This window comes from Erpetoichthys calabaricus, chromosome 2, assembly GCF_900747795.2.
Source record: "Erpetoichthys calabaricus chromosome 2, fErpCal1.3, whole genome shotgun sequence".
Classification (NCBI taxonomy): Eukaryota; Metazoa; Chordata; class Cladistia; order Polypteriformes; family Polypteridae; genus Erpetoichthys; species Erpetoichthys calabaricus.
The window spans coordinates 180444439-180472232 of record NC_041395.2 but is presented as its reverse complement, the minus strand read 5'-3'; the positions used below and the strand labels follow the sequence as shown (position 1 = coordinate 180472232).

At 37.2% G+C, this 27794-nt stretch overlaps 1 protein-coding gene across 2 annotated transcripts in view; it reads left to right on the top strand.

Moving 5' to 3' along the window:
- Positions 1-27794, top strand: part of si:dkey-246i14.3 (ephrin A4) — a 93814-nt gene that overhangs the window by 54656 nt on the left and 11364 nt on the right. Inside the window, exon 5 of one of the 2 annotated variants that reach the window (XM_028794857.2) lies at positions 25486-26064. In XM_028794857.2, coding sequence (XP_028650690.1) covers positions 25486-25607 — 122 coding nt within the window. In that variant the 3' untranslated portion in view covers positions 25608-26064. Of the gene's footprint in view, positions 1-25485; positions 26077-27794 lie in introns of both variants that reach the window. The other variant, XM_028794856.2, reaches the window with a different exon arrangement.

Sequence of the window (27794 nt, the reverse complement as noted above, 5' to 3'; positions counted from 1 at the left end):
GTACTCCGTAATTAGTAAGTGGCCACATTATTTGGTGCCTTATCAAAGATGATATGGATTGTACAAGGAATAGTGTCATATTTTATTTTTTCAGTCTGATAAATTGAACAAACAATATGTATGAATTAAAACAAAGAGAAATATATTGAGTACCAGTTTGTACTAAGTTCAAGTTAGCTTAGATTATTTTCATCTCGAGAATCAGTAAAACATATTATTTGACTGGGGTGTCCCAACTTAGACGTACAACAATAACTGAAATAGCATTCAATAATTGTATAAAGGAATTTCTTTTTTTTTTACATTTTTATGTGGTCAAGATAGGGAATAGTAAAAGGTATACTTAGTGAATAGTAAAAGGTGTACATACATAAAGCAAAGGTAATGTTCTTTTACATGAAGAGCTAACCATTTATCAATGAATGTCTCTCAATCAAATCATGGTAGGTTTCAGTGCAGCTTAGTGTCTATAGACATATTAAATGCTGCCTTATAAACCATTATGTATTCAGCTTTACTGTAGCTGAATACTTGTGCTCCTTGAACTAAAATTTTCAGTTCCAACATGGCTACTGAATATCTACTCTGTCACAGCTCAGTAGTAATGGGTGCGGTTTTGTCACTTTCTAATGTAGTATGTACTAACACTTGAATTCCTGAAGCCTACGAAAAAACTCGTAATCCCGGCCCACATTAAATCCCTTCACACATCTCCATCAGCGTCTTTTGTTTTGTAAATGCCTCGATCAGCACAAGCAGCAAGCAGCCTCCTGTCCCATTCCCGGCCTTGACAGAGCTCAACTCTCCCAGCTCAAGCCAAGGCTCCTTATCTGCGTGTGAGGTTCCTGGAGTTGTATAGGGCAAATAATACATTATATCATTATTTGGAGTACATGCATTTCATGTGTGTTCCGTGTCTATAAAGATCCAGGTAAGTGCAGGATGAAAAGAAATGCAAGAAATGCTGAACACATACCTATAGCAGAAACTTTTTCCATGTTATTCTAATAATGACGTGAAGTGTATAATGTGTGAAGACTTTAGTCCAAGGGAGCTGCTGGTGGTTCAATTTTCCTTCATCAGTGTTGTCTGTGATTTCTCAGTTTTTTTTATTTTTAATAAATGTGCAAAAACCTCAAGTAAACTTTTTTCACGTTGTCATTATGGGGTGTTGTGTGTAGAATTCTGAGGAAAAAAATGAATTTAATCCATTTTGGAATAAGGCTGTAACATAACAAAATGTGGAAAAAGTGATGCGCTATGAATACTTTCCGGATGCACTGTATGTCCTTTTTAGGTAGTCCTGATAGGAGAGCATGGCAGTAATCCAGTCAGCTAAATACAAACGCATTTATTAATTTTTCAGTATCTTTAAATGTTATAAGAGATCACACTCTTGCAATGTTCCTTAGATGGAAGAAAGAGTCTTGGTAGTATTATTAATATGCGATCTGAAGTTAAGGTTAGAGGTAAGAATAATGCCTAAATTCTTAACCTCTGGTTTGATTCTCAGGGCCAAGTGATTAATTTTGTTTCTAAGATTCTCACTTTGTTTATTGCTGCCAATAACTAACAATTCTGTTTTTTCCTTCTTTAATTTAAAAACATTCATATTCATCCATTCCGTTATACTAGTAAGGCACTGGATTAAAGGGTTTAGAGCCTCTGGATCATCAGGTGCAATGGATAAATAGAGCTGTGTGTCATCAGCATAAATATGTTAATTTACATTATATTTTGAAATTATCTGGTCCTAACAGAAGCATGTAGATTGAAAATAATAATGGTCCCAAAATTTCTCTCTGTGGTACACCATTTAGAATATCATGTATTTTTGATGCATAATCAACAAAAAATTTCCTTCCAGTTATATATGATTTCAACCAGACTAAGGCAGTACCCGGAAGCCCTACCTACTGGCTAAGGTGGTTTATAAGAATATCATGATCTAACATCTAACATGCAAATTTTATCTGCATCTGCATTAATTCGCAGATCATTTACTAATTTCAGTAGAACTGTTTCAGTACTAGTAAAATCACCCACTATTACAAAACTATCATAAGCTGTTATTATATAAGTAAATACATTTGAAAATTCATCTATAAAGGCTGCGTTATATTTTGGCGGATGATAAACAGTAAGTAGCAGAGAGTATGAAGCTCCTTGAATAACTTGAGAAAGATATTCGAAAGATGTAAACTTACTAAGATTGATAACATACCAGTTTAACTGGTTATAAAAAATATTTGCGAGGCCACCTTCTTTCTTTCCTTGGTGAACAGAATGAAAGAAATTATAAATTGGAAGAGCAGCTTCTAAAAGGACACTAGCACTATTTACATTTAACCATGTTTCACAAAGAATCTATTTTCCTCTCTGTGATAAAGTCAATTATGTAAAATGTTTTACTAGTTAAAGCCCTAATATTAAATAAGGCTATATTAAGAGTTGTGTTAGCTCACAGCTTTACAGAAGCCTTGGATTGACTAGAGATACATATACATTTTTTGTATTTACACTAGGAAACCTGTACTCTCTAGTCGATCTGTGCTTCTTTATAAATGGTTTAATGCAATATATTTCTTTAGATAAAGCCCCTATGTATTTATTATTTTAATACATATTCAAGTCTGTCATTAAAAATATTATTCGATAGTGAAGAGCAGTGTATTACCTTAGCAGTGGTTTCGGATAGGACCCGAGCTCCAAGTCTCCTGGGGTGTAAGGCATCCCACCTGAAGAACCATGGTCTCACCCAGAAGAGATCCCAGTTATCTACAAAGCCAAAGTGCTTCTCTTCACAGAAAGTCTTTAGCAAGTTGTTCAGGGAGTGAAGTCTGCTGAACGCTTCACCTAATCTTCTCATCATCAAAGTGGCCCTGAGATAAAAATCCTTATAGCCGGAGTCCTCTCCTTGATGGCATGAACAAGCGATGAGAAGTCCTTCTTCAGTATTGCCGACTTATTACTGTGCCAAATATCATTTACACCCACATGAAGAACAACACTTCCAAATTGTGTTTGGAAGTCTAGCACTTAAAAACAACTGTCGAAAGCCTTGCTTCATTTTTTACACAACTCTCCAACGTATGCATATAACCAACAGTCTTTCGAATGACTTAAAGTCTATCATTGATAGTAATTATACATCATATCAAGAATACTCGAAGAGTAATAAAAAAAGAGGAATGACTGACTAAATATCCACATTTAACAGGCCTTTGGAAAATATCCTTGTCCCACTAAGAGAACAGTCCCTAGGCATTTCCAAAGAGCAAAATGATCTTTAAATCTGCAATTTGTAAATCCACCTATGGGTCAAATTAAGAAGAATGCACATCATAAAAACAGAACTATGGCAAATAATTAGCAGCTTCTCAGGAAGGCTGTCTGTTTTGTTGTTTTAGACATCCAAATAACATACAAGAAATGTACAATTAATATATAACATAACATCTGTAAGAAAAGGTCATTTTAACTGAGTATCTTAAAATTAATTTTAAGAGTACTTACAGTTTTATACAGAACTGTCTAATGGATTCATTGGACTGTTCTGCTACTGCAATCCTGTTACACTAGAAATTTCAGTGTACTGTGCATGGATGACCATAGTGACCCTAGAAAATCTATTTTGTGGCATTCTTTTTATATGAGGTATCTTGGGTCAACAGTTTCATTGTTCATTAATCTCCACTGCATTCATTACCTCCTCATCTTAAACAAGCCATTGAGTGATTGCTTAATTAATCTCCCTTCACATCTTACTTGTGTTGCCATATGGCCCATGCTTATTGAATGATGTTTCTATATTTGTAGTTGTCTTTGTGTTGTGTTGCTTAGGTCACTGCCACAGTTGCATCTCAGCTGAGTGACTGGTGTGGAGACGCTGTAGCCTTTGTTGCAATATATTTGTTTCGTGCAGCTTTGCCAAAAATGTGCTGCTTTGACTGTTAGCATTTTTAAATCAAAACCATCTTCATATTGTGGAAGTCACGCCACCCTGTAGAATGAGATCCTCCAAGTACTCTTGACATTTTTCAGAACTTGCCAGTATTGTTCTGTTATGTTCATGGTAATAGCATGCTAATTAGTAATAGAAAAAGAAATGTACATTGCTCCTGCTGAAAATACACATTTGGCACTTTTTTGTTTAAGGAGAAAAATAAATATATAACAGAATTTTTGTACCTTAAACTGTAGACTGTTGGCTGTTATAATTGATTTACAAGTAGGCAGAAATGATATTGTGCATGAATTGTAAAAAATGAAAGAAAAAACTACAGTATTTAAATTGGATTAGTATAACATGGGCTGTTTTATTCTACTATTGCAATCTGAAGGCTACTGATTTAGAATTGAACTGATTGATGCTTTTAAATCAAGTGGTACCTTTCAAAACAAAGTAATCACTATAGTTAAAGGATAAAGTGACAAGTCATCAATTATGCCTTTCCACAAGTATGTCTTGATATCATGTAACTGGAGGTCTCAATGCTTTGACATTTTTTTTCAATGAAACAAAGACACTTTAAGAATGAGCTGATTTCTTTTAAAACTCTTGCAGTCAGTACACCTTCAGAATACTTAATTTTTATTACAGCTATCCCTGCGGCTTGAATTCGACGTAAACAATATGAACTACTGCAGCCAACCAAAGTGACACTGATTAAAATATAACTTTTTAAATTCAGGAATGTTGTGCACTGTAATACAACAGGGTGGCATGATAAGAATTTGAACATTCACAGTATTATATCTATATATAACAGATAGTAAAATAACAATAAAAGTAGTGCACTCAACATTGTAATGCACTTAGGCAAAGTATAGTGAAAGTGCTCTGAAAGTGTGCTTGCCTGAATATTTGTTTTAAGATGTATTCCCTAACACACAACTTTTGCTACAATAAAGTACAATAGGCTGGAGACACCTGAAAGTTCAGGCTCATTCATGCACATACCAACACTAAAATGAAGCCAACTGTACTTCATAACCTAGAGCCTCCATTTTTCTGTGCCTTCTAATAAACATTGACAGTTCAAAACTTCGTACTTCCAATTTTGATGTTTGGTTGTTATACAGTACTTATAGGCAAGTTTTTGTCCTTTTTTGTTCACTACCTGATGTTTTAGTACTTGGTGTAGAAAAACTGCAACACAACATTTAATGAACACTGATAATGGACATTTTGGCATTTCATAAGAAATAACAAAAGGATAAAAATATGGTAGCATTTTGTACTTTAAAATTTATAAAAGACTCTCAAATCCATCTGTTTTTATTGGAAAGGACTGAGTGATAAGAATAGAAAAAATCAGTGTGATCAGGACTACACAGTTTTAAAGTACATTACTTTAAAAGGCATTCAGTTAATCTGTTCAATTCTGTGTAGGAAAGTTTCTCAATTAGATAACCATACAAGAAAAAAATGTCAAAATAGCAAATATTACAAGTGTGTACAGTGATGTGCTGAATTCTCCTCTCGGCTGCTCACAAACTTCTACTGATCCACTATAGAAAGCATTCTCTGTCACAGTATGACAGTGTGGTACGGCAGTTGCACAGCACAGGACAGGAAGGACTTGGCACGGGTGGTGAGAACAGCACAGGGGATCATGGGAAGTCCTCTCCTAGACCTGGACTCTGTATATGCTGGAAGGGTGCAGAAGAGGGCCAAATGTATAACTGCGGATCTCATCCATCTGAGAAATGGACTGTTTGTACCACTGCCTTCGGGAAAGCGGTACAGAAACATAAACATACGTACCAGCAGACTGAAAGACAGCTTTTTCCCCAGAGCTGTAAAGTCCATCTGCCCCTGCTGATACACACACATACATCTACCCCTAACCTGCCACCCTGTAGACATGCACATGCACTTTCCCTTGTAATCAAACACACACACTCATATTCCACCCCTGCAGACCCACGCACACAGATCACTGGTCTCTGCAGGTGTACTACCTCCGGAAAAGTCTGGACTTGATGATGTTTTATTGTTGCTGTCTTTTATACTTATTATGTTTGTTTTATTATTTGTAGTGTATTGTGTATTTTAAGAATTCTGCCTTGAAGCCAAGTTCTACCAACAAAAAATTTCATTATATGTATGCGTAATGACAATAAAGAAATCTATCTATCTATCTATCTATCTATCTATCTATCTATCTATCTATCTATCTATCTATCTATCTATCTATCTATCTATCTATCTATCTATCTATCTATATGATTGTTAGATTTTTAGATAGATAGATACTTTATTAATCCCAATGGGAAATTCACAAATTTTATTATAGTTCTCAACTATATTGAAGAATTTTATAAACTGTATTATGTAACCATTCTACTAGGAGTGTATTCAATAAAAATTCGGCATTGTAAAGTGGCACCTGGCTGCATATACCTTCTCATTTAACTGCTTTCCTTAATCCTTTACTGGGCATTTTAAGGGCAGGATAGTGAAATTTAATGGCTATGGCCTACCGTGTGACCCTGAACAAGTCAATTAACCATGCGTGATCCAATTGCAGGAGTGAGTTTCTTTGTCAGCTTCACTGTTCATTTTAAGAGCTTTGGTACCATACTCATCGTGAGAGATGTAATAGAAAATAAAGACTTAGTGGTATCCCTTTGCAAAATGCAACACAGGTTTGTCACATTTTTACAGCCTATCTTCACTTCAAAAATTGGTAAAATGATTTCTCTTATACAGCATATATCAGTGCTGCTGTGTTGTAGAGTGTGAAATTGCAGATTTGCTTTGCTGTGCTATGGATAAATCGTCACTCCCACTTACAGCTGTAATCATAAGTCCAGACATCTATTTCTTTTTTTACAGAATGATTCTGTGTGCTCATCTAGTATATGTATGTCCCTTATATTAGGTGCACCCACTAAAAAAAGAGTTTGTTTATGCTTTGCCTTCAGAATAGCTTGATTACATTCAAAGTGAGACAAAGGGCTACAGGCTAGTGTTGACTCCTGTATGTCCCATATTTCCCATCATAGAGTGCTACTCTGAATCACTTGTTCCAATTTGTTTAGATTGAAATTTTGTAACTGGTGAGGTCAGTGCCACACTCCTAGAATCATTATAGGTATTTCCTACCCTTACATAGAATTATCCTGTTGATAAAGCCTATTCTTACATGAATGCACTGCTGCCTTGGAGAGATGTGCCTGATCATCTAGTACGCTTGGGTATCCCATGGCATTCAAATGCTTAGGCCAGTTTCTGTCTAACAACCTAATGTATGCCTTAAGAACTGTTGCACCACCTCCACCAATCTTGTAGTGACAATTTATTATACCAAATCCTGTTCTGTCAATCTTATAGTGTCCAGATTTTATGATTCCCACTTCAGACACATGTTTTGTTAAAAGTGGTGGGTCTTAGTTGTGTTGTCAGTGCTATGAGAAGACCTGTGTTTCTTTTGGTACCACTTTTGTACTAAACTGAGTGCCTACTGCCCCTCTATTACTTTATCTTGTCAAGATACCAAAATATTCTTCCCTATGTCTGTCCTTGGTAAAAGCCCAAACCTCACCAACCCCAACCACCCCCAACTCCACTTCCCTGTTTGTTTGAGAATACCTTTAATTATGTTGCGGCCACACCTTAAAGGGGCAGAGGACGTAAAAAGTAGAATCTCACATTACTTGAGTATTTGCATTCTTCCTTTGCAACAGCCATTGTCTAGAGCTGTTCTTGATTTAGTGTTTTTTTCCTAGTAATTGTTATTTCTGGACCTTTGCTCTGTTTTTGAAATTCTCACCTATCATTGAATTGTGGTTTGGATTACTGAACTTTTAGCCTGTTTTTTGATTTTATTTTGGCTTTTGCCCATTTTGGATTTGTTGGCAGTATTGCTTTGCTTTTACTCGTAGGCTGTTTTTTTTTTCTTTTTTGGTTAAAACTTTTCAATTACAGACTAGTTTTAATAGACATTTATTATTTTCACTAATAATGTCTGTTCTTCGGGTTTCTGTCCCCAATCTGCACTTTGGCATATATATTCACATTATGAAGTTGTCCCCCAACAGTAGCTTGCAGGATAGCTGGTGCCATGAAGACACACTGAGTCAATGCACACATGATATGCACAAGAAGTGTTAGACACAGTTGTCGTTTTCTGAACAGTTGTTTTTTTTCCAGACCACAAATGCAATACTAGTTAAATATTTTTGAGTGGTGGAATCTGTGAAAATCTAAAAAGCATTTCTGTCCTGGGTGCTCATACAGTGTTATCACTATCATGCCATATTCACAGATGCCTAAATCTTTACTGTTGTCCAGTCTTTGACAGAACTCCAATCCCACATATCCCACATATGATCTGTTGACACCTTAGTACTTGCTTTAATTAAATACCTTTGTCTGCATTTGTGATGTCATTGCTGATTATGTGGAATGAGTATACTAGCTAAATAAAGTGGGCACTTAATATAAAGCTGGTCTGACAGAAAGCTTTGTATATGAAAGTAAGCCTAAGTTGAACCCTAAATGACCACCCATTTAATCAAGTAAATAAATATATAAGTCATGTTGGTAGACAGTTTTTAAGCAGCTTTATGCAACAAGATTCTTCAGTCTTTATCTAGTTTTCCTTGCAAATGTTAAAGAAAAATTAACTGCTTGCAAGCTACTTAGGGTTAATAGCTGACAAAGCCGTTTTGCTATAACGGCAGGTTATTCATACAGGCGTCTGCCATAAGACAGGGTGCAGTAAGCTGACCAAAGACAATTTCCAGTTTCTTAGGAACGCATCTATTTGACACAGGAAAGATGACCTTTCCTTCTTTAGGGTCTATCTGATCAGTGAAAAAATATGAACAGATGGCCCATTAGCGTACTAAAACAAAATGCTTAAGTAAACGATATTATGTTTATTTTTAAGAAATAAGGGGAAGGGGAGGAAGAAGAAATTATAAAAAGCCAATAGAAAAAAAATGTAACTGCTCTTCTGCTTTGCAACGTAGAATTTACATGCTCATCTGTGACTGAATAAAAATCTAATTGATTGAACTTGTCCTGTCTTCCTCGGGGGAGTTTTTTTACTTCCACACAAAACTGCACAAATTTTCATATATTGGATAAGAGCAAAAGGAAAACAACTACTGATATTCTTGATTTACTCAGCTTTTACATAGAAGTACATAAGTCTGTTGTAGTTTTGATGTGAAAACAAGTATGCTCCTGGACTTTGACATGATGGCTGAACTACTATTTTGGGATTTAGTTGTACAAATTTAGATTTTAAAACAGATTTTGACTTGTGAGAGAATTCTGGAGTTTTGTTATAACAAATTGACTGACCTGGAAGAGGTTTTACTTAGTCTGTTGGATGTTTTTTTTTTTAATATTACCTTTATTGTCCTTTTCTTTGTTTGTTTGTTTGTAGGTTATTTATATGTGCTGTTTAAGGAAAATGAATCTGTTGCTTGGCAGATTCTGAAAGATTGAACTGTGATCATCTACTGAGCAATTATTTTTACACAGTGAAAGGTTAAAGATAATGTTGTATTTCAGTAGGCAGGCAGGCAAAGATTAGCAAAGGTAGAAAGTGATGTGCCCCAAGATATGACACAGATGTCTCTCCTGGACTTGTTCACTCAGTGAGAATTTGAATAGGAACCCTGGAGATGGTACTGCAACAGTTCAGCTTCAGTTAAAGTAATGATTGTAATGAGTCAGCTGAAAACAAGACAGCAGTGTTGCTTCCCTTTTATGGGATGCTACTGCTTGGGAAGGTTCTTATATTTAAGTATCAGTTGCCCAGGTAGTGACTACCACTGCAGGCATTACCTTAATAATAAAGCATATAAAAGCATGTTCAAACACACATATAATTCCTAGAATTGTAAACCTAAGTTCAAGTATATTCATATATGTACTTATTTTAATTTGAATATTCAGACCTTATTTTTTGGCTAATTTGACTTAGACTTAAACGTTTATGAAAGTTGTACATACTTAAACTGCCATTTTATATGCAATGTCTTATGTATCTTTATTCCGTCACATTACATTGAATTCTATACTGAGTAACACTAGGTGCCAGTTGGGGGACGGTTGTACTGCAGTTGGCCCATGACAGGCATCTTGGCTTGTATGCTTGAGTATGTTTATGTTGGCCAAAGGAATTTCCACTTCTGCATATAATAAAGGCAGTCTGACTCTATCCTGCATTTTATTCTGAAATTGTAACTTGATTTTTCCTTGGCACAGTTCTTATGGTAACATTAGTGAACAGTAACTTTCAAGTCCAATACCACATTCCTAATTGGATTGTTATCCAGATTTTGACTAGACTTGTAGTTTTTCATGTGATTTCAGCTGATTTTAGTTTTTTGGGATCATTGTACTGTTGAAAGATAGATTTTTTCCCAAGTCCTAGATGTTTTGAAAGTTGCTGCAGAATTTCCATTAGGGTTCTCTGCATGTTGCTTCACCCTGCTTCAATCAAACAAGCATGTACATAGTATAGTGTTGCCACCCTTATGTTTCATAATAGTAGTGGTTTTGTCTACGTGATGTTATGCTTGTACCAGACACTGAGGACAGTAAGATAAATTTTGATCTTATAAGACCGATGACCAATAAAATATTTGGTTTGGCTTTAGCTTAGAAATTGAAATTCACAAAACATGCAGTACACAGTCTAGTTTCAGATAGGTGAAAGTGTCCCTTTTCTGCTTTAATGAGACTAATTTTTAGCTTCCAGATAAAAAGAAAAGTTAATTTTAGTACTAAAGGTATAAGGCGAAAATGATCTGGTGTGCATTTTAAAAATCCAGTAATATACAATTCGATAACATGTTACAATTTACTAAAATTAATAGTTTAATCAGTACATAGCACATATTTTTCTAAGCACCAACAACTGATTTAGCAGCTCAACTACCTGTAGTTTTTCCATTCCCATCTGCCCTGGCTTTGTTTTAGATTGCACAATTCTTTTTTCCTTGTATAAATAATATTTTGAATGTAGATGTAATCCTAGCTGTGTAACTTTCAGCTCTTGTTAAATGTGAAATATAAGACAAAATATGAATAATTTTTAGCCTTACCCAAAAGTACTTTTTAAACCTTTGTCACCATTTCATATTTGGAATTAAGCAATTTAGGTTATCTGCTCTGTAGATCAGATCTTGCAGTTTTGTTCCATGGTCTCAGACTCTGATAATGTGTAATTGGGATTTTTGACATGTGAGCTTTTGTTTTACCATCCAGGCAACGCTTTTTACATACACAGTTTAAGCCCAGTGCTGTTGTGTAAAGGTGATTCATTTAAAATTTTCATAGGTTTCTTGCCAGCTTTGTACTGTTCTGAAACACCATAGATCTACACTTGTGAACTGCATTCAACTATTAATCAAATTCTCAAGACAGTTAGTTTCAACAGAGACTACTTACATATGTCAGAGCAAATAGGTTAAAACTTACAATTTAAGTCATTTTCTGTGTTTAATTTAGAAAAATATGAATAATTTCAATTTGGGGCAGCACGGTGGCACAGTGGGTAGTGCTACTGCCTCGCAGTTAGGAGACCTGGGTTCACTTCCTGGGTCCTCCCTGCGTGGAGTTTGCATGTTCTCCCCGTGTCTGCATGGGTTTCCTCCGGGTACTCCGGTTTCCTCCCACAGTCCAAAGACATGCAGGTTAGGTGCATTGCCGATTCTAAATTGTCCCTAGTGTGTGCTTGGTGTGTGGGTGTGTGTGTGTGCGCCCTGCGATGGGCTGGCGCCCTGCCCGGGGTTTGTTTCCTGCCTTGCGCCCTGTGTTGGCTGGGATTGGCTCCAGCAGACCCTGGTGACCTGTAGTTAGGATATAGCGGGATGGATGGATTTCAATTTGACTTAACTTTACAGGGTTTTATTTTTGTATTGATCAATGGCAAATAAGCCCACTGGTTATGTTCAGGGCTCTAATAACCTGACATGCACTCCATGCATGTAAAATGGAATAAAGAAGGTTAAGAAAGTGAAACAATAACATTTCATGTGCTTACTTTAAAGGCACTACTGTATATAAAATTAAGAATGATTATTTATTGTGAGAAATGTAGTATGTCAAAAATATGCTATGTTTTATTCCAGATAAAACCTTGTACGACTTCTAATATATTTTAACGTCTGTCATTAGACTGTCATGGTGTCCTTGTTACAGTTCACATTCATTCTCCTCTCTGGCTGTAGTTTCCTAGCACTTTAGAATAGAGCAGTGTTGGACTTATTTACGATTTTAATTAAGATACTGCTTTACTTGATCACACTAGAGTGTCATAACAGAAAATCGTTGTGGAAGCTGACTGTCAGACACCTTACCTAATCAGAAAAGAAATGAAGACATAGTGTAGTAGGAGTCAAACCATGATGCTCTGCTGCTGCATGAAATTTTCAGTGCTTTTTTTTTCTGACTACTGGCAGATATACACATGCTAAAATCAGAGCTCACTGCCTGAAAACAGTGTTTACTGTTCTTTGTCACTAATAAAATAACAATAATAATAAAAATATACAGTATGACAAATAAAGTAAAGGGCATATTCATGCACACTCCCACACTTGAGCAATGTAGAATTGCCAATTAGCCAATGTGCACATCTTTTGGATAAAAAAGAAAAACATAATGTGCAAATCTCACATAGATAGTGACCAAACTGATAAACAAAGGATAAACAGTCTATGCTGCACATCCTCTATCTGATACACAAGAAATGAATACTTTCAGCCAACAAATTATTATTGCTTTACTACTTATTATTTGGCTGACGCCATTATCCAAGGTAACTTACAACATATGAGATATAATTGGTTGCATTTCTTTGTTTTTCCAATCGGTGCACAAGCAAGGAAGTACTGTAACTTGCTCATGGGCTACAAAGTGTCAGTAGTGGGATTTGAGCACACAACCCCAGGATTCAAAGTCCACTACATCACACTGCTTGTTATATTCAGCAGAAGTGCCAAGGAACGCTACTGGGGCTCCTTTACGCCAATAGCAGCATGTCTTTATAATGGCGTACTCTGACTATGACTGTTCTATATATCTTTAGCCAAGTCAGAAGGTTTTTTTTTTGTTTGTTTTTTCATTTTAGTTTTCTTTCCTTTTAGTCATTTTTCTGTGTATTTGAGCGGGAGGTTGTTGCTTATATCTATCTGTTTATTTATTTATTTATTGAGCTTTTATAAAAAGACAAATTTCCCCATGAGGACAAAGAAAGAATGGACTGAATATGAAATTCTGCACAACAGTGCAATGTTTGGAAATCATGATAATCACTTTTCTGTAATAGCTTGTATGCCAGACTTTAATATATATATATATATATATATATATTTGCAGTTGGAGATCCACAAAGGGAGAAAAAAACGAATCACGTATCATAAAATAGTTTTATTCCTGAGCTTTCAACCCCTATCAGGGGTCTTCATCAGAGGATAATGCTTAGACTTACAAGAATCAAAGGCAATATATAGCAACACATTCATGGGTGGAGGTGACTAAGTCCGTATGATCAAAAGGGGGGGGGGGGGGGTTTATCGTTAAATTAAAGTGCATATGTCCTTCTTAAGTTGGCATATGCTGGGTTTATGTCCAAGTGTCTGTTGATGGCATTTTCATCTGATAGCCAAGACTTGGCCAACTCTCTGGCGCTTTTTGTACTGGCCTTAAATTTTACTTTCACGTTGTCCCAGTTGAATGTGTGTCCTGTCGATTTAGTATGTGCATATATCAAAGATAGTGCGTCTTTTCTTCTGACAGCGTTGCGATGTTCCTTTACACGTGTTGAAATTCTTTTTGACGTTTGTCCTATGTATACAGCTGAGTAAGAATTGCATGGAATACTATAAACTGCGTTTCGTGTTTCGGCTGTCGATTTCTTGTTTTTAGCATTAAACAGGACCATGCGCAGATTGTTGGTGGGTTTATGTGCTATTTTGATGCCCCACTTGGTCAGGGTGCGTGCCGTGCCTTCTGACACATTATGGTGGTATGGGAGTGACACCGCTTCCAAAAACCGTATTTCTAAACGAAATACACTCAACAAAAAATGGGGTAAACTCACTGGAAATCAATATATGAACAACCCCCAACCCGGAGTACACAACCTATCCAAAAGACGGCTCTCCACCACAGAACACAATATTCTCTCCAGAGGATTAAAATTCAATTATAAGGACGCATCTAACATGAACTTCCTCGGTTCGTTAGAACATATCTTAGCAACTGAAAAAATACCAACAGAACAGGCACAAGAAATAAGATGCAACGTCGCCAGCCAGCTACACACAAGACAACCAACCACACGTATTCTGGCAAGTGAACAGAAAGCTTTAAGATCTTTACAGAATGACAACAGCATTATTATTACACCAGCTGACAAAGGAGGCGCAACTGTTATCCTAGACAGAGAACAATACACCACAGCCATAGAAGAAATGCTTTCGGACACTAATACTTATCAACAGCTAAATAACGACCCAACAAAAACCACACAGAATAAAATAAACTATACTCTGACAAAACTCCGAAATGGTAACCGCCTAGATGTACAGAACTTTCACAAAATGAAATCCAATGATGCTAACTGCCCGGAATTTTATGGACTCCCAAAAATACACAAAACACCACAAAAATACAGACCAGTGGTTAGCCTAATAGGCGGACCATCATACAACTTGTCAAAAAGACTTTTCCAACTACTTAAACATTTAACGGACGACTCGGGTTATTCTGTCAACAGCGCGGAGTCGGCATTACAGCGCTTGAATGACGTATCCATCGCCGAGGACGAGATCATGGTCTCGTTTGATGTTATATCGCTATACACCATGATCCCGACCCAACTGGCCACAGAAACATTATTAATGAAACTGGATAGTGACCCCACCATAGAGACAAGAACCAAACTGTCCATCAAAGACTTAATGCACCTAATATCACTTTGCCAAAAAACGCACTTTCATTTCAACGGCAAGTATTACACACAGAAAGAAGGCATGCCGATGGGATCACCGTTATCGGGACTCCTAGCTGAACTGGTAATGCAACGATTTGAAAACATAGCTTTATCCCAGATTACACCCAAAATTTGGATACGCTATGTAGACGACACATTCGTCATATTAAGAAAGAACCAGCTGAATGAATTCTTCAACCATATTAACACAATATTCCCTGCAATCCAGTTCACAATGGAAAAAGAAAATAATCGACACATCAATTTCCTGGACATTTACATCAAAAGAAATAGTGACGCCACCCTGACCACAAGTGTTTACCGCAAACAATGCCACGCAGACAAGATTCTACACTTCGCCAGCAATCACCCGGTATCTCATAAACGGAGCTGCGTGAAAACCCTATTTAAACGAGTCCACACGCATTGTAATACCAAGGAAACAAAAATTAATGAGAGACGCTATCTGTTTCAACTTTTCACCTCGAACGGATACTCAAAATCATTCATTAATCGGAGTCTACACAGCAGGCGCCAAAGGAATCAGCATACAGCGACGTACATCAGAACCCCCCACCCCACCTGGCATTCACTCCCATACCACCATAATGTGTCAGAAGGCACGGCACGCACCCTGACCAAGTGGGGCATCAAAATAGCACATAAACCCACCAACAATCTGCGCATGGTCCTGTTTAATGCTAAAAACAAGAAATCGACAGCCGAAACACGAAACGCAGTTTATAGTATTCCATGCAATTCTTGCTCAGCTGTATACATAGGACAAACGTCAAAAAGAATTTCAACACGTGTAAAGGAACATCGCAACGCTGTCAGAAGAAAAGACGCACTATCTTTGATATATGCACATACTAAATCGACAGGACACACATTCAACTGGGACAACGTGAAAGTAAAATTTAAGGCCAGTACAAAAAGCGCCAGAGAGTTGGCCGAGTCTTGGCTATCAGATGAAAATGCCATCAACAGACACTTGGACATAAACCCAGCATATGCCAACTTAAGAAGGACATATGCACTTTAATTTAACGATAAACCCCCCCCCCCCCCCCCCCCCCTTTTGATCATACGGACTTAGTCACCTCCACCCCCCCCCCCCCCCTGAATGTGTTGCTATATATTGCCTTTGATTCTTGTAAGTCTAAGCATTATCCTCTGATGAAGACCCCTGATAGGGGTTGAAAGCTCAGGAATAAAACTATTTTATGATACGTGATTCGTTTTTTTCTCCCTTTGTGGATCTCCAACTGCAAATATGCAAACCGTATCACAGACCTTCTCTTCCATATATATATATATATATATATATTGGGACCCAGACGCCCCTTCAACACTGGATCCAGGGGAGCAGCCATAGGATGCACTCTACGTCCCCTGGAACGCGTGGTGGCAGCCCTTCTGGGTTACATCGGGGCCACAGGTGTGGGACTTCAGGACTAAGACCTGTTGGGCTCCGTGGCCACCACCTGGAGGAGCTGCACGGCTTAACGAGCCTCTGTGGGCTGGAATGCAGCCACACCCTGAAGTGCAGCCTAATTAGGCCTGTTACCACCTGGAGCACTTCCAGGAGGGCTACAAAAAGAGCCTGCAGCCACTACTCAAGGGCCAGAGTCGGGAGGAGAGGACGAAGCTTCAAGGGAGGAGTGGTGGTGCCAGAAGGGCAGGATTGTGTGTTGGTAGCAAGTGCTTTTGGGACTGTGTATTGCCTGTGGGGTTCATGGGGAAGAAAATAAGCAAATTGTGTTATTTTATACATGCCTCAGAGTGTAATCTGTACCGGGTCGGCCGCTAAATAGATAGATAGATAGATAGATAGATAGATAGATAGATAGATAGATAGATAGATAGATAGATAGATAGATAGATAGATAGATAGATAGATAGATAGATAGATACTTTATTAATCCCAATGGGAAATTCACATTCTTCAGCAGCAGCATACTGATACAATAAATAATATTAAATTAAAGAATGATAATAATACAGGTGAAAAAAAAAACAGACAATAACTATGTATAATGTTAAATATTAACGTTTACCCCCCCTGGTGGAATTAAAGAGTTAAATTAAATTAAATAGCGCTATTGTTACAATATATATATATACAGTGTGTATATACTGTATATATTTCATTGATGCTTGTTAAGATAGTCATAACCTATACTGAAACATCAGGCTGAAGGCAGGAACCAGGCTAAATAGGGTGCCAGACCATCACAAGGCCATCTGATTTACAAACCCCTACTCACACTCACACTTGTCCAGTTTAGAATTACCAGTTAATCTAACCTTAACATGTTTTTAAAGTGAAAGGAACAGTGGAGTAACTGGGCTGGAAGAAACACGGCAAAATGACAAGAATATTCACACAAGCAGTAATACTGTATTTTCCAAAGCAGTTGTTAGAGCAGATATTAAAACTCATTTCGGTGTGCACAAGCATTTGTCAGGAGTCATTTTTTTCTTAGTCTTATAAGATTTCAATAAAATAAAATACAAAATAAAAAAAACAAAAGTATACAATATGACATTTCATATCATATTCAACTTCATGCCAATCCCTTCTTATCTGGAAAACAGTGAAACCATACATCCAAGTATGTAGTAATCTTTATAAGATACTGAATCATCTAAATGATTGTCAGAGGTCCAGCATGTTTATTTTTGGACAACGTTAATACATGTTGGAGAGTTCTTGCTTATTTTTTTTAATAGAATAGGACATTCTCTTCCTGCAGTGCAGTGTAGTTCAAGGTATTGGAGCAGATTTTTCATTATACTGTGTTATCCCATAAGGTAATACTCTGAATATAGCTGTAAGAAGAATAGGAGCTATTGTGGATTAATATTGTCTGACGAGTGAACAACGTTTGTTTTAACAATATGGTCTAAATGCAGAGCAATCCCAAAGTACTGTATATGACCAAATGAAAAAGGGTCCTGATTACAGTGCTCACACTTGGGAATATAAATTAGGTGCATTTTGGATAAATGAGATGTCAAGATAAGTGCAAGCAATGCACAGATGTTAGTTAACATCCTTTGAACAAATTGTTTGTGATTGTACCTTGTCAGTGAAACTTTTGAAAATTAATGGTAGAGTGTAGAAATACTTCCAATATCTTCATTATTGCAAAGAAATATGGTTTTACTATCTGTATTCCAGGAAAATGTGGGAAATGTGGAAGATACCATTTTCTAGAATTTCTAACTAGTATTTAATAGAAAAAATGGGTTGCTGGCAGGTTAAATTTCAGATGTAAGCTGAAAGGGTGTAAATATATTATCAGTACAGAAATCTCTATTTGCTGTTTTTTTTTATAAAATTCCAGGCCATTGCTGATATCTAATAATGTCTGTGTATCTATCTACCAATGCCTATACACACATTTGTAGAAATACAGAGAAAAATGGAACTAAATTTCTATTAATGAGAACTGAAGAGGAATGTAGCATTTATTTTTATAACATTCCACTTGAGCAGACCATGTAAAGTTATTGAAATAAATGATCTTGCTGAAACATATTTGGCTGGCTATCTGATCCTTAAATGGTGAATATTTTTGCAGGCTATATTCTCCCATGCTACTGTCCATAATAATTTCCTCTTTCTTTTAGACTGAAAAATCTTACCAAAATTGAAATATTGAAAGTTTACAAAAGGGAAACACGATACAATGATAATGAAATACAGGGGATACTTGGGTTACGACACAGTTCTGTTCCTACAACAGTGATGTAACCCGAATTTTGGTGTAAGTCGAAACACACCCTAGCCTAAGTCACTTACCTATCCCAACACATTTGCAAAATCATAAAGCCACAGAAAAAGGAAAAGGACATAAATATACTGTACTGTACACTGTATTGTAGTAACAGAAAAAAATGACAAAAAATTAGTGTAAAAAAATTTCCTTACCTTTATTCCTTCTGATCTCTTTACAATATCTAATTTCATTTCCATCGTGATGGCTTTCCTCTTCTTTGAAGCACTACCATCTGAAGACTCTGACTTTCGTTTAGGAACCATGATAAAGGGCCAAAAAGTCGCCAAACATTACATTAAGCCGTTTTAATGACAAAAGGAAAATTAAAGTATGACAGCTTTCTTCATCAATTTAATGTGACAAGATTTTGTCTGCTATGGTGGATGATTAAAAGTCAGAGCATGGAACAGTCAGGGATCTTAGGTCAATGGCCAAATCAGAGTGTTAAAAACATGTGTTCATAGTATAACTGTAGATCAAAAACCAGAGCAGTAGGGTAGGAAAAAAATCTGTTCTGATACATTCATTTTAAGAAACAGAAGACTCTCTGTTTTACTAATGTCCATACAAACTAATTATTCAGAAACACAACTTGGCTGATCCTTGAGGTGATGTGAAAACAAGTCTGTAAAATACACCAGTATTTCATAGTCCATTGAATGTAACACAACTTTGAAATTAGTATGAAGTAAAACAAACAAGTGTTCTTTTATATTTCAATGTTTGTCTTTTTAGAATATATTCAATTTTTATTTGTTATGTTTCAGCCAAGTTTTATTCCCTGGCTTAAGCACATTTTCCCTTTTGTTGTTGAAACTAGATAGATAGATAGATAGATAGATAGATAGATAGATAGATAGATAGATAGATAGATAGATAGATAGATAGATAGATAGATAGATAGATAGATAGATAGATAGATAGATAGATAGATAGATAGATAGATAGATAGATAGATAGATAGATAGATAGATAGATAGATAGATAGATACTTTATTAATCCCAATGGGAAATTCACATTCTTCAGCAGCAGCATACTGATACAATAAATAATATTAAATTAAAGAATGATAATAATGCAGGTGAAAAACAGACAATAACTATGTATAATGTTGAATGTTAACGTTTACCCCCCCGGGTGGAATTAAAGAGTCGCATAGTTTGGGGGAGAAACGATCTCCTCAATCTGTCTGTGGAGCAGGACAGTGACAGCAGTCTGTCGCTGAAGCTGCTCTTCTGTCTGGAGATGATACTATTAAGTGGATGCAGTGGATTCTCCATAATTGATAGGAGCCTGCTGAGCGCCCTTCGCTCTGCCACAGATGTTAAACTGTCCAGCTCCATACCAACAATAGAGCTTGCCTTCCTCACCAGTTTGTCCAGACGTGAGGCGTCTTTCCTCTTAATGCTGCCTCCCCAGCACACCACTGCGTAGAAGAGGGCGCTCGCCACAACTGTCTGATAGAACATCTGCAGCATCTTATTGCAGATGTTGAAGGACGCCAGCCTTCTAAGGTAGTATAACCGGCTCTGTCCTTTCTTGCTCAGCGCATCAGTATTGGCAGTCCAGTCTAATTTATCATCCAGCTGCACTCCCAGATATTTATAGGTCTGCACCATCTGCACACAGTCACCTTTGATGATCACTGGGTCTATGAGGGGTCTGGGCCTCCTAAAATCCACCACCAGCTCTTTGGTTTTGCTGGTGTTCAGGTGTAGGTGGTTTGATTCGCACCATTTAACAAAGTCATTGATTAGGTCCCTATACTCCTCCTCCAGCCCATTCCTGATGCAGCCCACGATAGCAGTGTCATCAGCGAACTTTTGCACGTGGCAGGACTCCGAGTTGTATTGGAAGTCCGATGTATATAGGCTGAACAGGACCGAAGAAAGTACAGTCCCCTGTGGCGCTCCTGTGTTGCTGACCACAATGTCAGACGTGCAGTTCCCAAGACGCACATACTGAGGTCTATACTGGGAGGATGCACTGTCAGTCATTGTAAGTTGCAAAGTATGGGCTAAGCACACCTGGGATTGCACATTCTTTCATAGCCTTTGTAATGTAACTTGCATTGTCTCACAAACAAACAATCTTTCTTTTTAAACATTTTTCACATTTCAAACAATCTTTTGAATTACACGTAGAGCACAATGTGAATGCACACACAGAGCATTCTTGTGCGTGCAAAATTATTGTTGTTCCACTGCAGTTAAACTAAGCATACTCAGAGGACTCATATCAGGCAGGTGACATTTTCAGCAAGAAGTCCGTGCATATGTCCTCCCAACAAGAACAGGGTATTGCTTATCGGGGCTCAAGATGCTCAGCCAGCCATCAATTCCCTGTATCTTCTTCAACAGAAAATCATTGATTGGTAACAACAATAAATCCCATCACTTTTGCTGTAATTATTTTAGTCATTGGACTGTTTTTGTCAAATTTCTTTGATTTTTCAGGAAACTGATAAATTAGCTGAGTACCTGCAGCATTCATTTTTTTTGTGGTGGTGTAGGATTTTTGTCTTTTGCTTTGAGGAAATCTGTATATTTGTCTTGGTGGCATATCTTCAGGTGTGTAATTGAAGGATAATTAAGAAGCGGATCCATACTCAATAACACTATTGGCTTGAAAAATCAATGTATTCAGTACGTTTTAAGGCTTTTGTTTTTACACATCCCCTTGACCTTCATTTTAAAATACAAGAGCAAGCAAAGAATTTTTGAACGTTTGTGTGGCAAATTAATATATACCATGAATGTGAAGAAATAACTTTAAAATATAACACCTATCCTTTAAGTGTGTGGTGTTGAAATTTCATATATTGGAACCCACCACTCAAGACATTAGTTAAGAAAGTGTTACACATGGCATATTTTATGTCACCCTCTCCTACTTTGAAAAACCTCCACACTGCAGACATTTTCATGCTATAGCAAAGCGTCGCCTAATCTCTCTTCTAATACGGAACACAGTAAATTCCTCATGGCAATGGTGGCGCAGTAAGGAGGTCATGGGTTCACATCCCAAGTTCTCTCTGCGTGCAGTTTGCAAAGCACTTTGAATAGTGAGACAAGTGCAATATACATGTAAAGAATTATTATTATTATTAAATATTGGTTTGAATTATTGGCCAAATCTAAACATTGGTCCAGTGGTGATGAAATTATTTTAAGTAATTATTTTCCCAAATATGTTGTAGTGTGCGGCTGGGGCCCTTGGATCCATGCTGGGTTGCAGCGGTGTCTCAGACTCCCGCAAGGCTTCATGGGAGTTGGAGTTTGGTGCAGCCCTGTTGGGATCCGCGGGCGCCACCAGGGGGTGCTGCAGAAGGAACTGCTGAGTCCTTTTGGGCAGTGCTTCTGCAGTGTGAAAGGAGTCACAGTTGGAAGGAGGAAGATGAAGCTTGACCAGAGGAGTGGAGAAGAAAAGAAAGAGAGAGAAGAGTATTGTGTTTGTGCTGTGCTTGTGCTGGGATTGTGTTGTACTTGTGGGAAATAGGGGAAGGTGTTTCCCACAAGGTAAAAAGAAAATAAAAAACAACGTGTGTGCCTTGAACTTATGTCCCACGCTTGTTTGTGTCAGGTTGAGGTGGCGGTGCCAGCCTGGTTGGTGCACAATATATACTGTATATGATTCTTATTTCATCATGTGATCCTCTTTTAATTTTGTTTGAGATTTTTTTTATTTTTACTCAGGAACGCTTTTTATAACACTTTTCAAAGTATGCATCGTCCACAAGGGAAAAAAAGATTAAGTAAACAGGACTATAAAACAAGATAACATATATTAGTAGAGTTCACTATAAGATAAAACCTAAATTAAATCACAGGAAAAGGTGACACTCCTGGCAGAGCTTCCATATGTCCTTACATCAATTTATGAAGATAAAAAGTAATTCGTAGGGAAATTTTATGGACAACACAGCATCATTAGCACTAGTCAGTAATTTATATGAGTTACCTATTTTATTACAGAGTTACGGAGAGTCAGTGTCTATTCTAGCCACGGTGGAAGTAAGGAGTCAACGCTGGATAGAACCTTAGACTACATCAGGGCATAGTCACCTAGTTGCAAATACTAGACCTGTTCAGAGTCACAAGTTAATCTATTCTACAGTACTTAAAGCATCATTGAGATGTTGTGGGAAGCAAAACAACTGAAGAAAACCCATGAGGGCCACAATAGAACATGTAAACTCATAACACAAAGCGATTGGGCTAAACATCCAACCCAGGTGTTTTAAGCTGTGAGACAGCAACACTTTTCCAACACTGAAACATATCTAAAATAAAAGAGACAAAACAGGCACTTCCATGTGTTTTTCATTGGACTAATCGATAAAGAATAATTGTCATTTGCCGAGAGTTACTTAGCAGGGCCTTAGAATGGAGAGGTCATCATTGTATGATGTTGGAGCAGTAACAGTTCAGAAGCAGGTATGCTTAGAGCTGACAGTTTCAAACACATTTCTAAGGAAGATGAAGTTAACTTGCATTGTCATATTTTGTCACGAAATGTTCTAGCAACCTAAAATTCAAGAACTACACATTTCAATGTAAGGCTGTATTTTTACTTTGTTGGTGGGTTTATAAATTACATCTTGGTCAAATATAAACAGCCAGTCACTTTACAGACACATGTGACAGTTTTCCGTTTGACCCATACTTATGCATTTTTGTTTATTGTTTATCTGATAAGGATGTAAATGATTAGATGAGGATTGAAAGTCGACAGTAAATTCTGGAAAATGAAAATGCTGTTTTTTGCATCATTCATTTTAATTTATGACAAACCCACTGCTGTATGTAACTACAATGCTGTCATTGCTTGGTATTAAAGATGTGTGATGAAATGGGAGAAAATAAGATCATTAATTTAAATTCTCTTCAAGTCGTATCAGAAAAGCCAACAAAGAGAGGCTTAGCAATTCCATCTTAAATTTCTGCTGACATCTCAGATATGGAAGAAGTCGGGTTCACTAGCAGATATAGTATGCAAAAATCAAAGCCTCCCCTATAAAGCTCGTGAAGTGTCCACTTTTTTCCGGTGAGACTCTTTTACAGCAGATGCATAGCCTCCAAGAGCTTGGAGAATGCATGGACTATGTGTGCTTTAAGAGTTCGTGGTAAAGCTGATTTGATAACAATTTGCATATTTGTGTAAATTCACAAATGTTCCCCACTAGTGATCAGGATTAAATACTTGACAGCAGAAGGTGTTCAAATAGCAATTATCAGCCAAAAGATGACAAAAATGCAGTTTGGATTTTCCCAATATCTCATCAACAGAAGTACTTTATGTATTTAAGTGTTTGCAGAGCTGTTTTTATTTTTTCTTTTAAAATAATGATTCTAACAAATCAAATGCAAAAGGAGTGAGATTTGTCTTTCTGAAAGATCCATATCATTAATGTTTCACTAATGTGGTATTGTTAGCATGAGCATTTCATGAGTGTTAACTGAATTCCACAGCAGACACTCTTGTATGATGGAAATGTAACAAAATGTAGGCAAGCATGATGCAGATGTGAAGGAATCATAGAATTAATAACCCAGTAACAGAGAACACATAAGGACTGCCCATTAAAGAATACTTACACATATGAGCCTACACTGGGACAATTTACAATTTCCGATCAGCCTGTCCTGTTTGTTGTAAGGATGAGGGAGGAAAACCATAGTACCCAGGAAAAACCATAATTAACAATAAGAAATATTTGGGTCTTCTTCTGGATGGTTTTGCTCCAGCATTCTCAAAGATGTACAGAATAGGTTAATTGATAATTGCAAATGAATGTATGTAAATGGGCCTTTTACTGGGCCATTTCCTGCTTTGCATTTAGTGCTGCCAGGACAGGCTTGGGGCCTCAGTGGCCTTAAATTAAACGAATGAGCCTGACAGTGGTATGTTATTTTATGTAAACATCTTTTTTATCTTTTATTGAATTTATTAAAAGCATGTAACATTCCATATATTCAAGTCAAACTTAACAAAACTAAATTCATTTCAATCCCCAGCCATGAGAAAGAGAGGAAGGCCAACAACCAGAGTAAAACTTTTCAAAGTAGTAAAGAGGGAAAGGAGTCTTTCTCCTCAATATAAATGCTTATTCTAAAATGTTATTGATTAGATCCTGCCAAGTTTTAAAAAAGTGTTGAACAGATCCTTTAAGAGAGAATTCAAGCAAGGAAATAGTTTATAACATCAGTTACTCACTGACTTAACGGAGATGGGTTAGGATTCTTCCAGTTGAGCAAGATAAGTCTATGTGCTAATAGTGAGGTAAACAGTCTGTTAGTCCTTCTCCACTTTAAGTTCATCAAGGAGTACACCAAACACAGCTGTTAATGGATTAGGAGAGATTGTGACACCAATTCTGTCTGATAGGCATTTAAAAATTTTCATCCAGAATGATGTTAATTTGATACAGGCCCAAAAGATGTGGCCTAGTGAGGCTGGAGCTTGATTGCAACGTTTGCAGTGGTATGTTATGTTATGTAAATGTCTTGCATGAAAAAGTATGTTTTGATAATGTTGTTTCAAGGCACAGATACATTGGTTACCATCTTACTGGAATGAGAGGTAGGTGGCTGGTTAATTTCATAATTAAGGATGCTCACTCTGAGTTTAGTGGAAAGAACTTTAGGCATTTGTATAAGAAAACCTTAATAATCCTACACTAGGTGACCTCTAACCTCTGATGCATGTCTGTTTGTTTCTACAGATACCACAACACCAAGAAGTGGAACTTTATCTACCCTACAAGCTTCATCTGTTGTTCCTCTCATGTTCTTTAGTTCAGCTGTGTTTTCCTTCCCCCTCCTTTTACTGTCACCTTTTCTCTGAAAAGATAAACTAATTCCATGAGATCATAGTATGGGAGCCAAAATGCAATAATGTCCATGGAAGAAGAAGACCATACAAGGCAAGCTGTGAATAAAGGTAATCTCAGGAGGTGACTGTAGTTGCAAATGAGGGAAATGTTGAAACTGACCCAAAACATAACTGACGATTCATTCTGGGACTGGAACAAAATGGCAAGGAGAATGAACTTTTGACTTGATTAAAATGGCATGAAGAAATAAATATAAGCCTGAATAATAAAAACAAAGACACTGGATTGTGGAAGTAAACAAAAAGCATGAATCATACTGTATCTCAAGAACTGGATGTTGCACATGGATTCTAAAATTGACACTTCAGAGTGCCATACCTAAAACCTGGAACTAAGCGAAGGGCACTGTGAGACGATACCTTCTAAGAATGACAGGTCTTCAGCTGGACCATATCCAGTAAGAAAGTGGTATGTACTCAAGTAAGTACTCAAAGGTGACAAGTCGTTGTAAATGAGGCAGAGGACCACAACTTCTTGAAGTAGGTGATTGGAAGATATTAATCACCACTGGTACTGGTGCTACATACACAACTATATGTATTATTATAGTGGGTGAACATTTATCATTTTTAAGTTAGAAGCTGTGCAGTTTCTTTCTGAATCCTTTCTGTGGATCAAATTGAGACATGTAGCTTTAGATGAAACTCAGGCAGTTTCCCCAAAATATGCTGGAAAGATAGACTGGAGATTCCAAATTAGGCCTTATGACAAACTGTCACTCTGTCCTGGGCTGTTTCCTGTCTTGGGCTACCAGGGCTTCCAAGACAGGCTCTGGTTCACTGTGATTCTAAATCTAATTAAGTGTGTGAGAATAAAAAAGATAATTTAAGATCAGCTTCCAGAACTCATTTGGAGTTCATGAATATGTGCTAAGAGCTACATTATAACTGTATATCTTATCTTGCTTTGGATTAGGTTTTAATATTGCATGGTAAACTGTATAGTCAAACAAACACTCAAAGTAAAAACGATGATAGAAAAATACAAACCTTACTATATGTGGCCACAATTCAACATAGAGTCATTTCACTAATTCAAAACTGTTAGACTATGATATGTGTCATCTTTGCAATTCAAAATCAGACAAGGAATAGGAATTTCTTAATCTATGACTTGGGCAATTTCTTGACATAAGAAGTCTAAGCGAACATTTGGGACCTTGCAGCCATTGTGAAGCCCCCACATACACAAACACATATACAAAAAGGGGGTGAAGAGAGTGAATGGTTCTCAAAATAGGTGCACGCTTAGTGCCCCAAATGAAGTGTTCCTGCGTAACACACTAAATATACAGTATGTGAAAGAATGCAGCACTAGCACACTAGGCACTAGAAGTTCCAGCTTTACATTGTTCTCAGCATGCTTTGTGCAATCTATCAGTCTTCATTTTGTAAATTGCCTTTTACAGTAACCAGTGTCCCCATGTGAAATGCCCTATACTTTGAAACTGTGTTGTAAGCAGAGTGAATTGATACTGCACTTTGACTACATAGAGGAATGTATTCATTCAGTTCTGCTTTCTTCCATGCCCCTCTCTCCTGAAATTGTCATCTTTCAGGTAGTTTTTAGTTTTCATTTCACTTTAACACAGTTAATTAGAAGGAAACTGTGCAGTTGTTGACCATGTACAATACTGATTTTCACACATTACTTTCTTGAGTGGCCACAGAATCAGCATTGTTTCTCATTAAGTCCTTAAACTGGATGAGGTGGTTGAGGATGATGCTGCTAGGATCTATCAAAGGCTGCCTACCACCTCTGTTCTTGATGAAACACCAGAGGGGAGGGATTTTCCTTTGTGATACTCCTTCAGTTCTTACATACTGAATAAACATTTAAGGCCTAGAATGGGGTCACACCAAAGAAAAAAATTGTGCTGTTTCGAAGAAGAAAAGACCCTCTAGCGATCTGGAGCAGACAGGCATTTAGGATTGGCACGCTTTGCCTCCTGTCTGAAATAACTGCAAAATAAGCAGAGGCACGTTTTAATGATTACACTTGAAAAGTGTGTGGCAAAGACAGGTCAGGATCCTGGCTCCCAGATACAAACAGATGTTCTCAGTTAGCACTGCATGCTCCCACGGGAAGGGCGTTTTTCGAGTGATGGTTGATAGCCATATAGGGGGAGTGTTGTTTCA